General features: G+C 38.7%; 1 protein-coding gene across 1 annotated transcript in view; it reads right to left on the reverse strand.

Moving 5' to 3' along the window:
- The window catches only part of LOC124871639, a 42557-nt gene extending 23440 nt beyond the window's left edge, over positions 1-19117 (reverse strand). Inside the window, exon 1 of the mRNA XM_047371099.1 lies at positions 18938-19117. Within this exon, the coding sequence (XP_047227055.1) occupies positions 18938-18974 (37 nt within the window). The 5' untranslated portion in view covers positions 18975-19117. The remainder of the gene's footprint in view (positions 1-18937) is intronic.
- Between the last annotated feature and the right edge of the window lie 1477 nt (positions 19118-20594).

Below are 20594 nucleotides of genomic sequence, written 5' to 3' on the forward strand. Positions count from 1 at the left end.
GATGGAAAACCACATTCTTATAAAGCAAAAGTTGAAGAAGACACCAAACCCAGACAAGACATTTCTCAAATCCTTATACCAGATTCATGTGTTGTGTTTGTAGATGGCTCAGCATCTAAAGATGAATATGGAAAGAATAGAGTTGGTTATGCAGTAACAACCATCGATAGGATAATAGAAGCTAAATCTCTACCCAATACATGCTCAGCCCAAACAGCAGAATTATATGCTGTAGTAAGAGCATGTGAACTACATGAGGGACAAATACTTACTATATACACAGACAGCCAATACGTGTTCGGATCAGTACATCACCATGCTAAGATTTGGCAAAATAGAGGTTTTAAAACATCATCAGGGACAGAACTAACTCATTTCAACCTATTAAAGAGAAAATGTCAGATCTGCTATTTATAGACACAGACGTGCTGAAAGACGCCCAACAGTCAGCAACCAAGACAGAAATAAAGGCCTGGCTTAAGAGAGGAGCACAGAAAAAAGATGACATCTATCAGATAGAAGATAAACCAATCCTCCCAAAAAATTTATACAACACAGCAGCTACAGTGACACATTGGGAAGACCCACGTGTCAAGGGGGGAATATGTCACATCTGGTAAAGCATTAATGCTACACTATAAATATTTCTGACTATGCAAATCATTTTTGCAGATCATGCATAATTTGTTGCAAACACGGGGGAAGAAATATTGCCTAGTTGTAATAGATGAACCTAGTGACACATTTCTTCCCCACATATGGTATCCCACAGATTATAAGGTCAGATAATGGAACTCATTTTGTAAATAAATTAATAGAACTAAGTTCTAATGCATTAGGGTTTCAGTTAAAGATTAAGGAAAACAATGGAAGAAACAGGGAGGCCATGGCCCGAATGCCTATCCCTGGTTAAATTATGGATGAGAATAACTCCAAATCAAACTGGTCTTACTCCATTTGCCACCTACTGTACATCATTGTATGGCTCCACCCACTATATTCTGAGTCTGAGATCACGTGACACCAAGTTGCTGATGTGAATTTGTATTCTCAAAGAAATAGTACATGGCAGACCGTTTTCTCTGCCCTCTGACATGAATGAAATAGAGAAAGCACAACAGGAACCTTCATTAGCTGAGTGGATGAATAAAATGTTGCAGACAAAAGAAGAACAAATGTCCAGTGGTCTGCCGATAATCTCTGCTCCTATCCCACAGAATGAGGCCTGGAGACCTGGTCCTGATTAAGACACTCCACCGGAAGGATTGGAGCACTCCTCGGTGGAAAGGGCCGTTTCAAATACTCCTAACAACGCCCACAGCTCTGAAAATAGCAGAGAGGCCTTCCTGGATCCATAAAAGCCACTGTAAGCCAGTTTTGCCGTTACAGGAGCCAGATCAACCGACGGGGTAGCAGAGGAAGTCCGGGTTCAAAGATGGCCCAGCGTCTCAAACCGGTGAAGAAAACAGCTGATCTGCGCCCAATTATAAAATGGCTCTCTGTAACATGTGGACAGGACTGATAAGCCTGAGCTTAATTCTGGTAGCAGGACTCTTTCTCTATCTAAAGCAGGATCCACAGGAGGTGATACCAAACCAGAAGAGATGGACATCAGACGGGACCCATCTCAGAACACTGACGGAAGAACATGACGCACATCCATTCCTACAGAATTTCTGGTATTGTTCATGGTGGCATATGCAACACTGAACTAGGTAGAAATACACGAAAATGAAGGGGACGATTATGATGACATGTTGTAAATAAATCACATCAAAAGCCTGAGTGTACTCATACATTGTATTTCATAAAATGACCTTACAGCAGAAAATCGAAAGAAGTTGTTGCTTAAGTGAAATGAGAAAAAGTACAATGATGACATAAACAGGGCAGATTTTTAAATTCCTTTATTATGTTTCACTGTTTTCATTAAGTATTATTCTTTTATTTTTATGATTTCAAGTATTATTTTTATTTTTATGATTTCAAGTATCATTCTTTTATTTTTATGATTTCAAGTATTATTCTTTTATTTTTATGATTTCAAGTATTATTCTTTTATTTTTATGATTTCAAGTATTATTCTTTTATTTTTATGATTTCAAGTATTATTCTTTTATTTTTATGATTTCAAGTATTAATCAACATTTAACTTTTAATGGTTGCCGAGGGCGGCGGGGCCGTATGAGTATTTCCCACAAAATATAATCTGTTTACCGTCCGTGGGTTTTCGCTCATACAAAGTATTTTTCTTACTCGTTTTTATATTAAATGTTTTTACTTGTGATAAAAGGAGGGACTGTTGGATGGGTGCAAAAACTTGTTATCACTCATGTAAAAACCTTGGGTTGCAAGGCACCTGCACTATGCCTTCCTCCCTGTGTGTGTGAGATCATTGTTATCTCTGTGTGAACCAGCCTCCTTTCCGTCTCACACACATACACCCTGTCTGAACTGTCTGTTGAACTGTGCATATAAATAAAGAGATAGGGTGTCAAAACTTTGTAGTTTCACTGCAAAGTGGGCTACCCTTGTCACAAGTAACTCTGACTGTATCGTTCTTACCTCTGAGTTGACTAAATAATACCTAACACGTTCATTCTTTTAATTGTTTTCCAAATTTGATAGATTTTTGTTTCTCTTTCTACGGTATTACAAAAGTTTCTCCAATATTCTCTTTTTGCATGTTTAATGATCTTTCTTACCTTTGCCTGCTTTCTTTTATACTCTATTAGATTCTGATAAATTGGGTTACTTTTTAACATTTTAAATGCTTTATTTCTTAATTTTATTACTTCATTACAATCTTTTGTCCACCATGGCACAATTTGTTTATCGTTCTGTCTTCCTCCTTTTTTTATTGATTCTTCTGCAGTCTGTAAGATTTCTTTTTACAGATATTTATATTTAAACTATTTATATCAATTGACTCATCTATTTCTTCCAATTTCTTTTGACTTAAATATTTAAAATTTTCCCAATCAGCCTTATTAAAGTTCCATCTTTTATGTAATCCTGTATTCTTGTTATTTATTAATATTCCTGTTATGATTTTAATGGGGTAATGATCACTGCCTACTGTTGTATCTTTGTCAATGTCCCACTCAGTTATTAGCTAAACAAGTTGATATAAATGTTAAATCAATCACAAACTCTGTACCTGTTTTTACATTAATTCTTGTTCCTCTTCCATCATTTATACATACCAAATTTTTCATTTCCATTATTTCTTCAATAACTTGTCCATTTTTATCATTACATTTTCCCCATAATGTGCTGTTAGCATTAAAATCTCCACACCAGATTACTTTTCCTTCTAAATACCCCATTAATTCATCCATCAACTCAAATGATAATATTTTACATGGATTATAAAAATGTATTATCTTACATTTTTCTTTTTTATTGTAAATTTCAACTACTATGTATTCTAAATTTTTACCTTTTCCTAATATCTGATATTGTATTCCTTCTTTTATAAATATTCCACATCCTCCTCCACTTCCTTCTTGTCTATCTCTTCTGATACTATTGTACCTTTAAACACAAAATCTAGGTTTGATTTTAACCACGTCTCCTGTATACATATAATTTCTGGTTTTCCATCAATTCCATCTATATACCCTTTAAATTCCTGTCCATTAGCTATTAAGCTTCTTTCATTCCACTGTAATATTATCATATATTTCTATCAGCTGGGGTTCCTCCTTGCCTTCCATCTGTTTCCAACTTTTTATTAATGTTTTCCCAAGATCCTTCTTTAAACCCTAAGAACTTTTCTGCTCCTCTGACTATTATTTTAATCTTTTCTGTTTTATGTTTAGCCTGTTCAGTGCAGTTAATGACATAAGCTACAAATAATATCAGTTTTTCCACAGACATTGTAACATTTTCCTCTGATTCTACTTTTCTTTGTTGATAATCTGGAATCCTAATTTGACCTTCATCCCTTGATCTTTCTTTCTGTACATTTTTGACTGCTTCAGCATAGCTTATGTTTTTAGTCATCTTAATTTGTTGAATTTCTTTTGCTTTCTTCCTTACCTCACATCCCCCGAATGTAACTCTATGTTGCCCTCCACAATTGCAACATTTTTCCTGCACTTCTTCCCCACAATCTTCAATTCTGTGATCTTCTCCACACTTTGGACATCTTTGTTTTCCTTTGCAGACAGCTGCTATGTGACCATATCTCTGACATTTAAAACATCTTAGTGGTGGAGGAATGAAAGGCCTCACAGAAAAACTCAGATATCCTATTTTGACATTTTGTGGCAACACCTTTTCTTCAAAGTCTATTAAAATTGACAGGCTTCCTACTCTTTCTCCATTTACATTTTTTGTCAGTCTTTTGAGATTTTTTATCTTTGCACCAACAATGCTTTTTTTTTTAACTTGTCTATATCTTCCTCCAGAGGAATGCCATAAATTACCCCCCGAATGATTTTATCTTCTCCTATAATCTTCCTCTCTGTCACCGTTTTCTTGCAAATGTTTTCAACTTGTAAAGCCTTTGTTCTTTGTTCTTCGGTTTTACACAACACCAGTATATTTCCATCTCTCAATCCTTCACCATTTCAACATCTCCTATCTTTTTTTTTATTTCTCTAGATAGTGAAATAGGACTCAGGTTCTCTTTTTCTTCTTCATTTGTTATCTTTAATATTATTTTACGTTCTTCCCTTCCAATTTTCCTCCTAACTTCTCTCTCTTCTTCAGAACTGTTTTCTTCCAGCTCTCTTTTACTCCTTTGGCTGTCTAACAATTTCCCTTCTTCTGCTTTACCTCTTCCGCGTCCTCTCCCTCTACTTACTGGCGTCCATTCATCAAAGTCCATATTGTCCTCCTGTGTATCCATTCTGAACCATTCACATACCAGTTTATGCCTTTTACTACCACTTCCAAAAGTAAATAATTTCTACCACTGTGGGGTTCTAAGTAGACCAGCGTTTTCAGACCGAAGTTTCGCGCTCCGCTTGTGCACCTTGTCGACCGGTGCGTTCGATTTTATGGACCGGGAGATTTTATACAGGTGGTGCAGACATAAAAAACCGCCGCTTGCATTAGGACAGGACGAACAATAAATCACCATCTACAGACTTTTAAATAAAAACTGGGAAAACAACTGAACTATCAAATTTTTAATTTAAATTAAATCAAAACTTGATATAATACTGCATACACTCCCAGCATTATTGACATGTTTTCCTGCACCTGTGTTACTTCACCCCTAGCCCTTAAAATCGGTTCATCGTCACTCCTGTTTTGAAGGGGGTCACAGCCCCTACCTTCATGCTGACCAGGAAGAGGCCACCCAGCAACGCTCTAGGCTGCATTAATCAGCAAGTCTCAAGCTCTTTATATGAAGTCATTAAATGTTTCTTTGCAGGGGAGGTAAGAAACATATTCCTCCATAGTGATATCTTCTCTTTCTGGCTGCTGAAACACTTTCAGCTTCTCCCATGTGCTCTCTCAGAGACCAGGCATGTTCCCACCTCGTCACGCTCCCACAATATTTGTTGGCAGACGACTGTAGATCATCTCCAGGATGACTTTGGATTTTATTGCTGACATCAGTCCCAGAGAAGTCTTTGAAATAGAAACTACTGAGTAAATCAATTAACCTGGATGGCATTGAATTGACCTCCGGTAATAAAGTAAAAAACCTTGGTGTTATTTTTGACCAGGACATTTAAATCCCATATTAAACAGGTTTCTAGGATTTCCTTCTTTCATCTCTGGAACATTACCAAAATTAGAAATATCTTCTCCAGGAGTGACGCTGAAAAACTAGTCCAGGCATTTTTTACTTCAAGGCTGGACTATTGTAATTCTTTACTATCAGGATGTCCACAAAATGCAGTTAAAAGCCTTCAGCTGATTCAAAATGCTGCAGCAAGAGTTCTGATGAAAATTAAAAAGAGAGATCATATTTCTCCTATTTTAGCTTCCCTTCATTGGCTCCCTGTTAAATCCAGAATAGAATTTAAAATTCTCCTCCTCACATATAAAGCCCTTAATGATCTAGCTCCATCATACATCAGAGATCTGATTGGTCCATATGTTCCTAACAGAGCACTTTGTTCTCAGACTGCAGGTTTACTGGTGGTTCCTAGAGTCTCTAGAAGTAGAATGGGAGGCAGATCCTTTAGTTATCAGGCTCCTCTCCTGTGGAACCAGCTCCCAGTTTTAGTCCGTGTCTACTTTTAAGGCTAGGCTTAAAACTTTCCTTTTTGATAAAGCTTATAGTTAGAGTGGCTTAGTTTATCCTGAGCTATCTCTGTAGTTAGCTATCTATGTGCTCTCTTTCATCCTCTAGACTTGAAAACTGGCTCATAGTTCATCTGCTTAGCTGTCTTTCTCTCCTAGATGAAGCCATTAAAGGAGCTACTACCATTAATGTTTTACTTTTTACTTTTTCACCTAGAAAGTACACCTGGATCAATGCTTCTGTCTGTTCTCTCAAACCCCAGTCGGTTGAGCCTGGTTCTGGTTCTGCTGGAGGTTTTTTCCTGTTAAAGGGGAGCTTTCTTCTCCTCTGTCTCTACATGCTCACCCAGGAGGAGTGATTGCTGCGAGTCACTGACTCGATGCAATCTGCTGGGTTTCCTTAGATGGAAAAACTTTGTAACCAATTTGAATAATTAACTGACCGGTGGCCCGTCTACAGGTGGTCCAAAACTTGACTGCCAGGATCCTGACGCACACTAACAGCAGAGTCCATTCCTTCAAGACGTCGAGAGAAAGGTGTGGCACCTCCACAGGCTGCTCCATTCATCCTTAAACCATCCAGGAAACCAACTGAACCCCAAATCCCTCAGGGCTACTTGATTAATACTCCTGTCGTTCTAAGAAAGACTAAAGTCCAGAATCTACAACGTCTACTGAACGTCTTTATATACATGTTTAGTCTCATCTCCGTCCAAATATTTGGTAGCTGGTTGGCAGCGTGCGAAGCTTCGACTTTGCAAATCTACAGAGAAATACGCTATGGTTTTTTGTGCCATGTCACTAGATACTTTAAGCCACTACCGTAATACTACAGTACTTTCCATCATTAATTTGTACATTGTCTGTGTTTTCATTCACCCACAAAGGTAAACTGGGGTTAATGTGGGTTCAGTTGTTGACCATGAAACCATGGCAACCCTGAAGCTTCCTTCACCTTTCTGCTTCAGCTCATGGTTCACTTTCTGAAATGGTGACAGTCTGTCTAAGGAAAACTCACCAAACCTGAAATCAGCATTGATACGGCGGTAAAAAGGAACTTACCTGACATAAAATGATGACGGAAATGAACCAAAAGGCCACCAGAAACAGCAAGAACAGCCAGCAGAACCAGCAGAAACAGAACAACTGTGATCCAAGTTGAAACAATTCCTGGAGAAAAACAGATCAGTTAGATTTTAGACACACATGCCATTTTATTTTTGACTGAAAAATATAATAGTTTGCAGAATTATGTTAACATATCTCAGAGTTTCCTTTAAAACTACAATACAATTGTTCTTGAACATTGTGAAAAGTTTGAGTACCAATGTTCTTAATATAAATGTGGGAAAGTTTTATTTTTTTGGGCTTTTGCTTTTTAGAGCCCTCCTTAATGAAGTAACTTGAAATGAAGTGTTAAATGAAAACAAACCTCAATCAAAAACTTTATTTCATATCAATCTGATTCTGTTTCTTGCTAAGTTTCAGAATCAAAAGTATCATGATGTGGGTTTTGTAGTTGACCAAAGTGCAAGGAAGCAGATCTCAGGAGCCAAATGATTGAAGGTAAGAATGTTTTAATTCCTTCACTCATACAGTTTAGGCAGGGAAACCAGGAGTGAGCCGAGCTCCATCCAGACCAGAATACAGGACATAGACATTTGACATGACTCGGATAAACGACCAGGTACTACCAGGAGCAAAGAAGAGTACGACCAGGACACAGCGGGAAACAAAGACAACTAAAGAACTTAAATACGAACAGGAAATGCAGGGAGAACCAATGAACAGAGAGGACCAGGTAATCAGGGGAACTAGGAACAGGTGTGGGTCAGACTGCATTGAGACAGAGGGAGAGAAACCAATTAACAAGTCAAAAACACAGAACTAAGGGTAAACTAAGGACCAGAACAGGAGAAATAAACAAAAACACAAACTTAAAACACAGACACTGACTGGATAGAACACATAAGAGTAAATTGGTGGTGTTGTGGGGGGAAATCTATATAGGTGTTAAGGTGAAAGGGCAGCATGGTTGGGTGTTATACGGTTTTTATTGCTCTCTGTTGTTTGCCGGTTAGGCTCCATTATATCCATATCTGTTGTCAACAAGGGAAGATTCGTCCATCCAGCCTTACATGATCTGCCCTATAAGCCAGAGTCTGACCCAGAGTGAGAGCAGAATGAAGACGACAAACCTGCAGAACCGCCCCTTCAAATGACTGCATCACAATGGTGTTATTACTGTATTTACATCCTCTCCATCCATGCCAAGTAACTACAATATAGAGCATAGTTTCACTATTGTGCCCATGGATTTGACATGAATTTCCCCGTTGATGTGGGTACCAATCATAATGATGGATGGTTGATGTACTGAGAGCTTTTTGTGCTTTCAGGGAAACGAAGCAACCAGTGAAAACATCAGTAACCAGACTGATGACATCATAACCTGTTTATATACAGGAAATGACTCTACAGAGAAAATAAGTAAATGATAATCAGGTAGGTGGAAAATGCAACTGTCTGGAACCAAATGACAGAATTTACCACAAAATTAGAGAAATTATCTCCAATTATGCTCACATTGCATGGTGTGTGTGTGTGTGTGTGTGTGTGTGTTTTCCCCTCTAAGAATTAGAAAAATGTTTTATTTAGGAACAAGATCACCAGACTGGTGAGGAAAGTGAAGACCCAGACCCGCTGACAGCTGGACAAGTCCTGCAGTTGATCACTGGACGGGCTCAGAAGCCTCTTCTTCCCAGTGAAAAAAAGATTTCATTATATCTGTTAAATTTGATCATGATTGTGACTCTCAGGCTGTTTGTTGTCCAACAATCAGTGCCTGTAGTCCAGAAGCTGACTTGATGACATCAGCTGACCTCTGAACCATCATGAAAACAGCCATCCAGTACCGGCGATCTGTTGACCGGGTCTCAATGTATCTGTTATTCTTTATAGAACTAGTCATAATAGAATGGAAAGACCGAGTAAATCACCTGAGTTTTGTTTCACTGTTGCACTTGTTCGTTAAATTTTGACATTTCATGGTTTCAAGTGTTTTAAGTAAAATTGTCGACCCAGATCTGAACTGCAGATGAGTTCTCAGAACATTTAAAGCTAAAGTTTATAGGAGAGGAAGTAGAACTAGACTGTTTAGCAGCTGGTTTCACAGGAAATGATTTAAGTGTAAAAACTTGTTTGTGAATTAAATATTGCTGAAATATTGCTTCTTGTTGTTTGGACTCAGAAAAGAGAAATGCAAGTGAAATATTTCCCGTTCAATAAAAACAAAGCCTATTCAATTAGAAACATTTATTTTAAATCAGTTTCATTGTTGATCCCAACAAAATATCAGCATTTACACATAGAATTTGAATTGTATTTACTATAAACCATTTTAAAGTCACAGCTGAAAAGGAAATCAAACTCAGTTTGTGTTCAGTCAGAACATTTTACAGTAAATATAAATCTGTTTCAAAATACAAATGTAATCAGCTGAAATCTGGCTAACATGCTAACAAGGAGAAGTCCTGACGGAGCAACCAATCAGAAGACGCAGCTGTCCGGAGAAAATAAAAAAATGAAGGAGACCATCCTGGATATACAGGCCCGGGGCATGCGGGACAACCTTGTTTTCTCCAGTATCCCGGAACAGGCAGAGGAGGACGCCGAATCCACGGTCCGTGAATTTCTCCAACGTCAGCTAAAACTCCCAAGTGACGAGGTAAAAAACATCACTTTTCATCGTGTTCACCGGCTCGGAGGTAAGAAACCCGAACACAGCCGACCTCGGCCAATTGTAGCAAAATTCGAGCACTATAAACAAAAAGAGCAGGTCAGAGGTCGGGGCAGCGAGCTGCGGGGAACGAACTTCAGCGTTAATGACCAGTTCCCAAAGGAGATCCTCGATCAGAGACGAGTTTTATTCCCAATTAGGAAGAAATATATCAGCGAAGGCATCAGAGCTACAGTAGCTGTAGACAAACTTTATATCAATGGTCAGTTGTTTAGAGATAGGGAGATCACTCCCTGGCTTTATTAGGAGCCACAGCAGGTTAATATATAACATGTAACACTGGTTAGATAAGAGGTTATATATATAACTCTGTGCATTGATTCCTTAATGTGTTCCCATTGAACTCTGTGTCCTTCTGCTTGCAGCAACCTTTCACCATTCTGGATTCTGCATTTGGTGGTCTGTCTTTTACTGACAACACAGCATTGGCCACTTCTGTGTCCGATAAGGTGCTGCAGGAAGATCTTGTTGACAACCCAGGTTCTCTCATGTGTCAGAAGACTGTAGATGGACAGGAGATGATCAACATTAACACTGGTAGGGACATATCAAGATGAGCTAGCAGGTCCTCAGAGACTTCTAGTTTAGGTCGTCCTCTTCCTCTGCTAACCTCTGTGATTAGAGCTCCAGGTCCTTCTTGAGAAACAGCAACACTGATTTTTACTGAAGGCTTAAAAGAAACTCCACAACATCCATGGGTACAGGAAGCTCAGTTGATGCAGATTTGACTATGAAAACCTCCTGATTTATAACATAATGGAAATAATCCAATGCTGCTGACCTATTACTTCACTTATTGACTGAAGACGTTTCATTAGTTGCGCCAGAAGTTATTCCTATAAATAAATAAATCAGGGTGTTTGAAATACCAAATTATTTCAAAGCTGTGTTCAGCTTTGCATTGAGTCATTTTTTCATTCAAAAAGCGATTATTTCATTTCATGGTATAATAATTTATATTATAGTATCTCCTGTCATTACACGTGGCACAAGAAATGTTCATTTCCTGATGCGCTGCCTGTCCAGAACTATTACGGTGAAGGAAATGTTCTGGTTGTCTTGTCTGTTGGACCGAGTCTGTCTGCTGTCCCTCGACAGGCTGTGATGAATGTCCCTCTCTAACTGTTAGCCTGGCATTCCCTGACGAACCTAACCTGCTAGTTATCAACGACGAACCTAACCTGCTAGTTATCAACGACGAACCTAACCTGCTAGTTATCAACGACGAACCTAACCTGCTAGTTATCAACGACGAACCTAACCTGCTAGTTATCAACGACCTACCTAACCTGCTAGTTATCAACGACGAACCTAACCTGCTAGTTATCAACGACCTACCTAACCTGCTAGCTATCAACAACGAACCTAACCTGCTAGTTATAAATGACGAACCTAACCTGCTAGTTATCAACGACGAACCTAACCTGCTGGTTATCAACGACGAACCTAACCTGCTAGTTATCAACGACCTACCTAACCTGCTAGTTATCAACGACGAACCTAACCTGCTAGTTATCAACGACCTACCTAACCTGCTAGCTATCAACAACGAACCTAACCTGCTAGTTATCAACGACGAACCTAACCTGCTGGTTATCAACGACAAACCTAACCTGCTAGTTATCAACGACCTACCTAACCTGCTAGTTATCAACAACGAACCTAACCTGCTAGTTATCAACGACCTACCTAACCTGCTAGTTATCAACAACGAACCTAACCTGCTAGTTATCAACAACAAACCTAACCTGCTAGTTATCAACGACCTACCTAACCTGCTAGTTATCAACGACGAACCTAACCTGCTAGTTATAAACGGCGAACCTAACCTGCTGGTTATTAACAACGAACCTTATCTGCTAGTTATCAACGACCTACCTAACCTGCTAGTTATCAACGATGAACCTAACCTGCTAGTTATCAACAATTAACCTAACCCGCTGGTTATCAACAACAAACCTAACCTGCTAGTTATCAACAACGAACCTAAACTGCTAGTTATCAACGACGAATCTAACCTGCTAGTTATCAACGACACCAGACTGTGAGCGGTGGTTTAAATCTCCGTTAACTTCACCTAGCCAGAACTAAATATCGGGTTATGTACCTAAACTGAAACTCTGTAAAGAATGACAGGGACTCATAATCAACATAATAAAAAGATACACAGAAACTAGATAATTAAAGAATATGCAAAGCAAATCTAATAGGTTTAATAAAGTTAATGTTACCTGATTTTCTCTGTCAGACATCTTTGAGCAGAAATCTTTTGAACATTTGCAGTTTGTTGTTCAATCGATGCTTCTTGTCTTCCACACATCATGAAATCATTTTGACCGTTTCATCGCGGTTGTAGATTGATAATCGGAAATTTGTATTGTTGCAAAGCTGTAACTTTTTAACTTTTATTCATAACTTCATTTGTTTTCTCACTGATAAAACACAGACTTCACGTGTTTGTATGAGTTGACAGCAAGGAACAAATACAAAGCTTATTTTTATGCATGTTATTGACTTATATTTAAACTTTTACACGTACATTATTTTTGACATTAACCTTACCACGTATAATGCAGACATGAAAAACAAGACCCAGCAGAACCAGCAAAACCAGGAGAACCAGGAGAAATGTGGCCCATGTTGGATATTTTTCTATAGAAAAACATAAAGAGCAGTTAGATCTCAGACACACTGTTTAATTTTTGTCTGAAAAATTTGAATGTTTGCAGAATTATGTTAACATATCTCAGATTTAAACATTAGCAAAGTTTTTAAACATTGTGAAAACTTTTAGTAGCAATATTCTTAATATAAATGAAGCAAAGCATTTTTTGGGGCTTTTGCTTTTTAGAGGCTTGAAAGTAACTTGAAATTGAGCTTTAAATTGTAAAAAAAAGAAAAAGTATATAGTCAGAATTTACACAATTAGAACCAGATTTTGTCCAAATAGTTGCATTTTAAGAACTCAGTTCAGTTCCAGTTATTAATATTGTTGACTGACAACAAATCAGCTTTATGGTAATTTACAAAAAAAAAAAAAAATCAATATATAAACATAAAAGTAATATAATGTCTTTATTATCTAATAAATGTACATAAAATTGAAATTTCTCTTTAGCATCAAGCAAGAAAAGACCAGAGAAATAATCCTAAATAAAGAACATGGCTAAAATAAATAAGTTAAGAATATAAATCCAAATATTCACATATAGTCATAATCAATAAATTAGAATAAATGCTACAATGAAGCTCGTTTATCAGATTAAAAGGACTTAGACTCTTTCAGTATTTCCTTGTTTAAAACGTTACAGATGGAATAAAATATTTCTGATGGTTTCTTAATGCTAATGGTGCTTTAAGTCTTCTACCAGATGGCAACAACTGAAACAATGAGTAACGAGGAGGAGAGGAGTCTCTATTGACCTGATGGTTTATGCAGGGATTGGTTAAATCATTTCTGGAGTAAAAACTGTTTTCATCCAATAATCTTACAGGCCTGATTGATCACCTGTCTAGTTTGTCCTTTAATATGACCAAGATGTCATAATAAAGGAGAGAACGCTCTCAGTGACCTATGAACCTATAAGCTTTGATCCATGATGGTGCTGCGGATGGTTGCCTCGGTACTTTGCTCGCTAGTATTTGATGTATTTTTGTGTTTTTATGTCGTTTCCTGCTGTTCTACTGCAGCAACTTTCACAAGAGAGCAGCTATTAAGCATCAGGGAGTTTCTCCCTGGGCATTTTCTCCCTGATCTTTATCGAACCAGAGATTTTTTCAAAGATCCTGGTTGGAAGCGCGTCAGCTGTCTATGGGATCTACCAAAGATGCAGGCGAGGTAAACTAGCAGGAAAGCTCCGCCAGAGGGGCCTGTGCATGTGTTTGAGGACATGTGTGTGCAGACCAAGACCTTTAACACTTTCAACAACAGTAAACTGTGGTTTTATCACATCTGAGGCGGCTGCTTCAGACCAAAGATGAGTCTCACCACTGTGGAGACCAGACCCTGTATAAGCAGGCAATAAACAAACTGACAAAGGAGATCAAACTAGTTAAAAGATCCTGCAGTGAAAAAACAGCTTCTCAGCTAATGACACTACTTCAGTGTGGAGGAGTTTGCAGACTATTACCAACTATAGGAGCCCTACCCCCCTATGCTGTGAAGACACCCTGGATGGCTGAGGATCTGAACCATTTCTTTAGTAGGTTTGACTGCCAGCGTTTCACACCTCACTCTCACACAAAGGATCAACCTACATCTATCACCAAGAAGTCTACAACCTCCTCCTCTTCCTCCGTCTGCATTAAGAATCAAAGAGGAAGATGTTAATAGGGTCTTCCAGCATCTGAATGGGAAGAAAGCTCCAGGTCTTGTCCATCCTCCTGCCCAACATCCACTCCCTTGTCAACACAACGTCCAATCACGATGCCACGCTGTAATTTACTGAGCTTCTGAGAGCGACCCGTTCTATCAATGTTTGTAGAAGCAGCCTGCATGTCTACCTGCTGGATTTTATACACCTGAGGTCATGGAGGTGATTAAAACACCTGAATTCAATAATCGGGAGGCATGACCCAAATATAGTGTGTGTGAATATATTTACACCAAGATAATTGACCTCTGACATGCAGCTGGATGTCCGACAGCGTTTCTTCTCCTTCATCAATGATGCTGCAGGTGTAATCTCCGCTGTCAGAAAGTTTGGGTTCTTTCAAAGTGAGGCTGAAGTCTCCAGAGTCTAGAACATCAGGTCTCATTGATGTTCTTCCACTGAAAAGCTGATTTTGTGCATCTAAATCATCTCCTCCTCGCCACTGATGGACAGTATTGGGATTGAGATCCAAGCGGCTCCATTTCACTGTGGAAGTCTCTAATAATCCTTTGCTGTACTGGCAGCTCAGAACCACAGATTGTGTGTCTTCCTGGACCTCCACTTCTACAGTCAAAGAGTCCTGAGAGGCTGGAAGGACAAATAAACAAAGTTTTAATTCAGTTTGTTATTCCTCGCTGCAGTTTTTCATATGTGAATAATACTATAGATGAGGATGCTAGAGGCAGAGAATATGTTAATGTAGTACGCTCTAAAAATCAGGCAACAAGATACGTATTGGGTTCTGTTATCATTTCCACTCACCTCTCAAAGTTACAAGAAACAGGATTTTTTGACATATGCACATTTTTATATTGAGCAGGATGAAGCAACAAATAACTTAAACAGTAAATCCATCAGGGTGGGGGTCACCTCGGTGGTGTGTGGCGGTAATTGGGGATATGGCTTCACTTTGGTGGAGGGGCTGGCCGGCTGGCTCGGTGCATCGTTTGTGGCGAGGGTGTACGGTGCTGGGGGGCTGTGTGTGAGCCGGGTGCTCATGGATTTGTGGTGTGGGGTTGGTTGGGTGCCCGGCCTTTGTCGCGTGGTGGTGGCCTTCTTCTACTGCTTCCCCTTGCGGCTCTGGCCCCCTGCCTGGCATCGGGCCGAAGTCTTGGTCAGGTGGGTTGGGCGGTGGAGTGCAACCTCAGCTCAGCCTGGGGCAGTTGGTCAGCCTTGGTGTGATACCCGGCTGGCGTGGGCGCATGTTTACTTTCTTTATTATTTTTTATTTTGGTTTTTCTTGTTTGTCTCTTGGCTGAGCGGGCTGCTGGTGCTGGCAGCTCATAATGAGTTTTACAGCTGCTACTTTGTGATCCACAGAAAGGCAAAGTTTCAGTCTCAGCTATGAGAGGGTTTAACAAATAGTTGTAAATATGTGGAATATATCAGAATGCTGACTCTGGTGCAGGTCAAGTCAAGTAGTCAATTAAACTTTTTATTGCCCAGGGGGCAATTTGTAGTGCAGACAGTGGTGAAAAGATAAAAACAGCCACACACACCTAAACACACACAAAAATAATAAAATGTCCTTACAGTGTGGACCTGGAATTGACCAGGCTAATAGCAGCGGGGATAAAGGACTTTTTCAGTGTGTTCATCTTACAATATGGCATTTTGTATCTCTGTCCTGATGGTAAGAGGGAGAAATCTGCCCACAGAGGATGGCTGGGATCAGCCTAAATGATCCTAGCTTTCTTTAAAGACCAAGAATTATTGAGGTCATTCAAATCATTAAGAGATACAACAACAATTTTATTATAGACCTGCAATACTTTGCAGGTGATTCTTATTTTTGATGGAAAGTGACCCGTACCAACAAATAAAAGCAAAGAAAAGAACTGATTCAATAAAACAAGAATAAAACATTTTCATAAAAACAGAGCTGACATTAAATGTATGAAGCTTACAATAAAAGTGCACACACTGGTGTGTTTTCTTTACCACACAATCTACCTGTGTTTCATAGCTCAGGTTTTCATCAATGAGTCCCAGGTATTTATCCGGTGGCACCAGCTCCACTGTTTGGTCGTTGATCACCACTGGAGAGATCAGTGTGGGGATTTTCACAAAATCTATCCACATTTATTTTGTTTTATTCTCATTAATATTTAAAAAGGATTATTTGCACCAGTTTAACAACCAAACCATGTTCAGAGATTTCTCTGCTCAGAAATGACACAATGACAGAATCCTCAGCAAAATTAATAATGTGTAATAATAATGTAATCTGATGGTTCTGGTGATGCAGTCTGTGCATCCAAAACATTGGTTCACATTAGTGGATTTAAAAAATGGCTATTTTCACATCCCAGTTCTACCCAAATGCAGTTTAAGTGGTTTGGATTGGAAGATATGCCGTTTGAATATCAGATGTTGCTGTGCAATTTGTCTCTGGCTTCACAAGTCTTCACAAAAGGTCTCGAGGCAGAACTGCCATCAATCAGAAGGTGAAGCATCTGGATCCTGGACTACCTGGGTGACTTGCTGATTATGGTGCATTCAGCTCATCAGACCTAAGACACTCAGTGTCTGGAGCTTTTACAGCAAGCCTGCCTCTTAACTATCCGCCACTGTCAGCGTCTGTAAAGGTTTATGGCCTGGATGATCTCAGCAGTCCCCTGAGGTCTACTGAGACTGAGGACGTTTCAGCTGTTTTGCCTCATGCAGAGGCTCCATCTACAAACAAGACAGGAAAGTTTCACCCTCTGGCCTAAACGCTCTCCTTCCTCTGAGAGGCAGGTCCCTTCTTCTTCAGGGAGTTTCCCTCGGCCGAGCTTTGGTCACAACAGTCTTGTCAGACAGTAGTTTTGTTAGTAAGGATTTTCATGATTTGCTACTTTTAGGTTTTTGGGCCGTGGACAAGACAGTCTCAGGGGGGTATATTTACTTGTCTGAATAAAACCTCCTTCAGTCTGTGCAGAACGTTGCAGCGAGGCTGTTGATAAAAACTACCAGAAGAGCAGAAATAACTCCTGTTCTGGCCTCTCTGTTCACCTCAGGATTCATTTCAACATTTTGGTTTCAGGACAATCCATGGCCAGGCCCCTGAATACATTCTGGACCTTTTGGATCCTCTATCTCTGCCTAAAACTCTGAGATTGAATGTTGTTGGCGGTACCACAAACCCGTTTTAAAACCTGTGGAGACCGGGCTTTTCGGGCAGTGGCTCCAAGGTTCTGGAACTCTCTCCCACGGTCCCTACGCTGCACAGACTCCAGAATCTTTTAAGAAGCAACTAGACATTTTTATTCAGAAATGCCTTAGCTTAATGTGTTTTAATTACTTTGTCCTTGTGAAGCACTTTATGATGTACATGTCTGTGAAAACCACCAGAAGCCTCCACCACATTTAAGAAAAATTTGTTTTTTATCAAACCTCTTTTCTACTTTACTCATTTCTGGTGTGATTTCATCCAATAGATATTCTATCTATCTATCTATCTATCTATCTATCTATCTATCTATCTATCTATCTATCTATCTATCTATCTATCTATCTATCTATCTATCTATCTATCTATCTATCTATCTATCTATCTATTATCTATCTATCTATCTATCTATCTATCTATCTATCTATCTATCTATCTATCTATCTATCATCTATCTATCTATCTATCTATCTATCTATCTATCTATCTATCTATCTATCTATCTATCTATCTATGAAGCAAACTAGCAAATGTATATATTGTTGGTAACATGGGGTATGATGTGGATGTATTGAGTTTATCTATTGCTGTTAGATGTCAGTTTAGTAAATCAATTATAATTCAATTAATTAATCATCAATTCTAATCAATTCATCATTGATTTTGAGTCTTTGGGTCACATTACCTGGAAGCTATTGAATAAAAATCCATTATTTTCCATAAAATATTATAAAATAAGAGATGCTATAAAATCTCTTAAAACCCGGTCTGTCTCGCTGGTCCAGTACAGTAACACCACTGAGCTTATTTTTCTGTCTGCGTGTTTCGACAGACTGGTAATTTGTTGATGGTTCCTAAGAGAACCGCTGCGTTCAGCAGGGAGTCCATGGAGTCCAGAGAACCGTCTCTGCAACAAGGACGCGGCATGAAAAGTGACCCCAGACTGCATGAGACTAAAACTAACTTCTCCGCGGTGGCGGAGCGGCGTTTGTTAAAAACTGCAGAACAAGTCTGGCTGTTGAATCCCGTCACTGGGAGAAATGGTAAAACAGCCACTGGTAGGGCGACCTCGGCCGAACCAGTATGTGTTACAGTAGCAGAGGTCCGACTTTTACTTTGACACCAGATGCTGTTAAGTTTCTGCAAGGACGTAATGCTACAATGATGCCATATACGTCTCTAAATAATGCAGTTAAGGTCAATATACTCTTTATTTGCTATTTATTTGTGCTTTTTATGAGAATGACATTATTCACAATACAATTGACATTATTTATTCTTATTTAAAACAAGGTTCTATATTTAAGTTTTACTGAACATGTAAAGGTTCCCATAATTAATTTACAGACTGTGAAGAAGATCAGCTGAATAAACTGAAGCTTAAAGAGAGGAAGAAGATCTTACCGTAGAGGAGGAAGACAACCACAGCAAACAGCTTCATCTTCTTGTATTTACAGACACTAAATCCTTACAAAAAGATTTCTTTCTAACTCATTGAAACAGTTTTACAGAATAAACCAAAAGCTAACTAAACTTCACTCTGCTATTGATCTAAGGTCACCTAATAAAGCGTCCCTGTTCCTGGTTAGATAAGCGTTGAAGTCCTTTTTATTTTCACTTGGGTTCAAGGTTCAATGTTACTTTATTGATGCTTGTAGGTAGATTTGTTTTGCAGTGGTTCAAATCAGTCATAGAAACATCTTAACACAACCAGAATCCTTCAGTTAAATATAGCAGAGCTCAGATTTCTCCAGGCTCCATAAATCAAATCAAAGCAGGACACAGAAGAGGAGAGAAAGACTTAAAAAATGGATAAATATGCAAGAAATAAAATCTTTATAAAGCCTCTGCATAAAAGCCATAAAACTTTTCATAAAATAATTCCTTTCTTTTTAACCTGCTCATCAATAAATTAAACATCAAATATTTTAATGAAACAAAGAACAAATCATTGTAAGACAAGTTTATTAATATATCACATTTCAGTAGCGAGGCAATTCAAAGTGCTGTACATGAGAAAAAGAAACATTATAGGAAAAGTACATTGCAGTGGCATAAAGGTAATTAAATAATTAGAGAAAAATATTAACGATTAAAGAGTGGATAATAAAAATAAATAAAATAAAAATGATACAATGATCAATAAGAAAATTAAAGTTAAGTTGGACTGAAAACTTAACTAATAATGTATAGATGGCCCAGTCAAAGGCCGCTCTAAACAAATAAGTTTTTAATCTTGATTTAAAGTTTCAGCGCTTTTTCAGTTTTCTGGGAGTTTATTCCAGATTAGTGGAGCATAAGAACTAAAAGCTGCTTCTCCATGTTTGGTTCTGGTTCTGGTTCTGTGTAACCGTTTTTTCTGCGTTGTGCTGGTTAGTTGTGAATGATTTTCCCGTGACACCGTTTGTTTTTTGGAGATGGACGTTTTCTCCGTTTATTCTGATGAGAACAATGAACAGAAAACAACCACGTTATGGGCTGCCTGCTCCAAGTCCTACACAAAGCAAAAGTATAATAGAAAACTAAAGTAAATCCCTAAACTAAAGTCCATGGAGTTTCAAACCTGTTCTCCCAACGTGTGTCGAGTCCTGAGCTGCTAGAAGAGGTTGATGAGGATGAACTCTGAGGTGAAACAGGAAGCAGTGACAGTGATTGGGCAGGTGAGGCTTCCACAGACCAAAGTGAGCTGTTCTCTGGTCTCTAAATTATAGAAAAATAAATAAATCACACTGTATAATATTAAAAGGTTTCTATGTCTGCTTTGGACATTTTGTGGTGTTCTTTCTTACAACTTTTATTCCAAACAGAAATCATTTTTCTGGCTTGTTCAGGTCTTACTACAGTCATCCAATCAGCCTCCTCTACGAAGCGCAGATCATCATATGTTTCTACTCCAATGGACTCCAAGTGCTCTTCTAGGATGATTCTGGTTACTGCAGGAAGTTCTGGTAGGACTTCCATTATGGCATCATGTAAGAACGTTGGCTCTGAGTCACTCATACTTGCGCTGAAGAAGTGTCACCTTCAAACAAAGAAGAATAAAATATATAGTAAACACACT

The sequence above is a fragment of the Girardinichthys multiradiatus genome, chromosome 7 (assembly GCF_021462225.1).
Source record: "Girardinichthys multiradiatus isolate DD_20200921_A chromosome 7, DD_fGirMul_XY1, whole genome shotgun sequence".
Lineage (NCBI taxonomy): Eukaryota > Metazoa > Chordata > Actinopteri > Cyprinodontiformes > Goodeidae > Girardinichthys > Girardinichthys multiradiatus.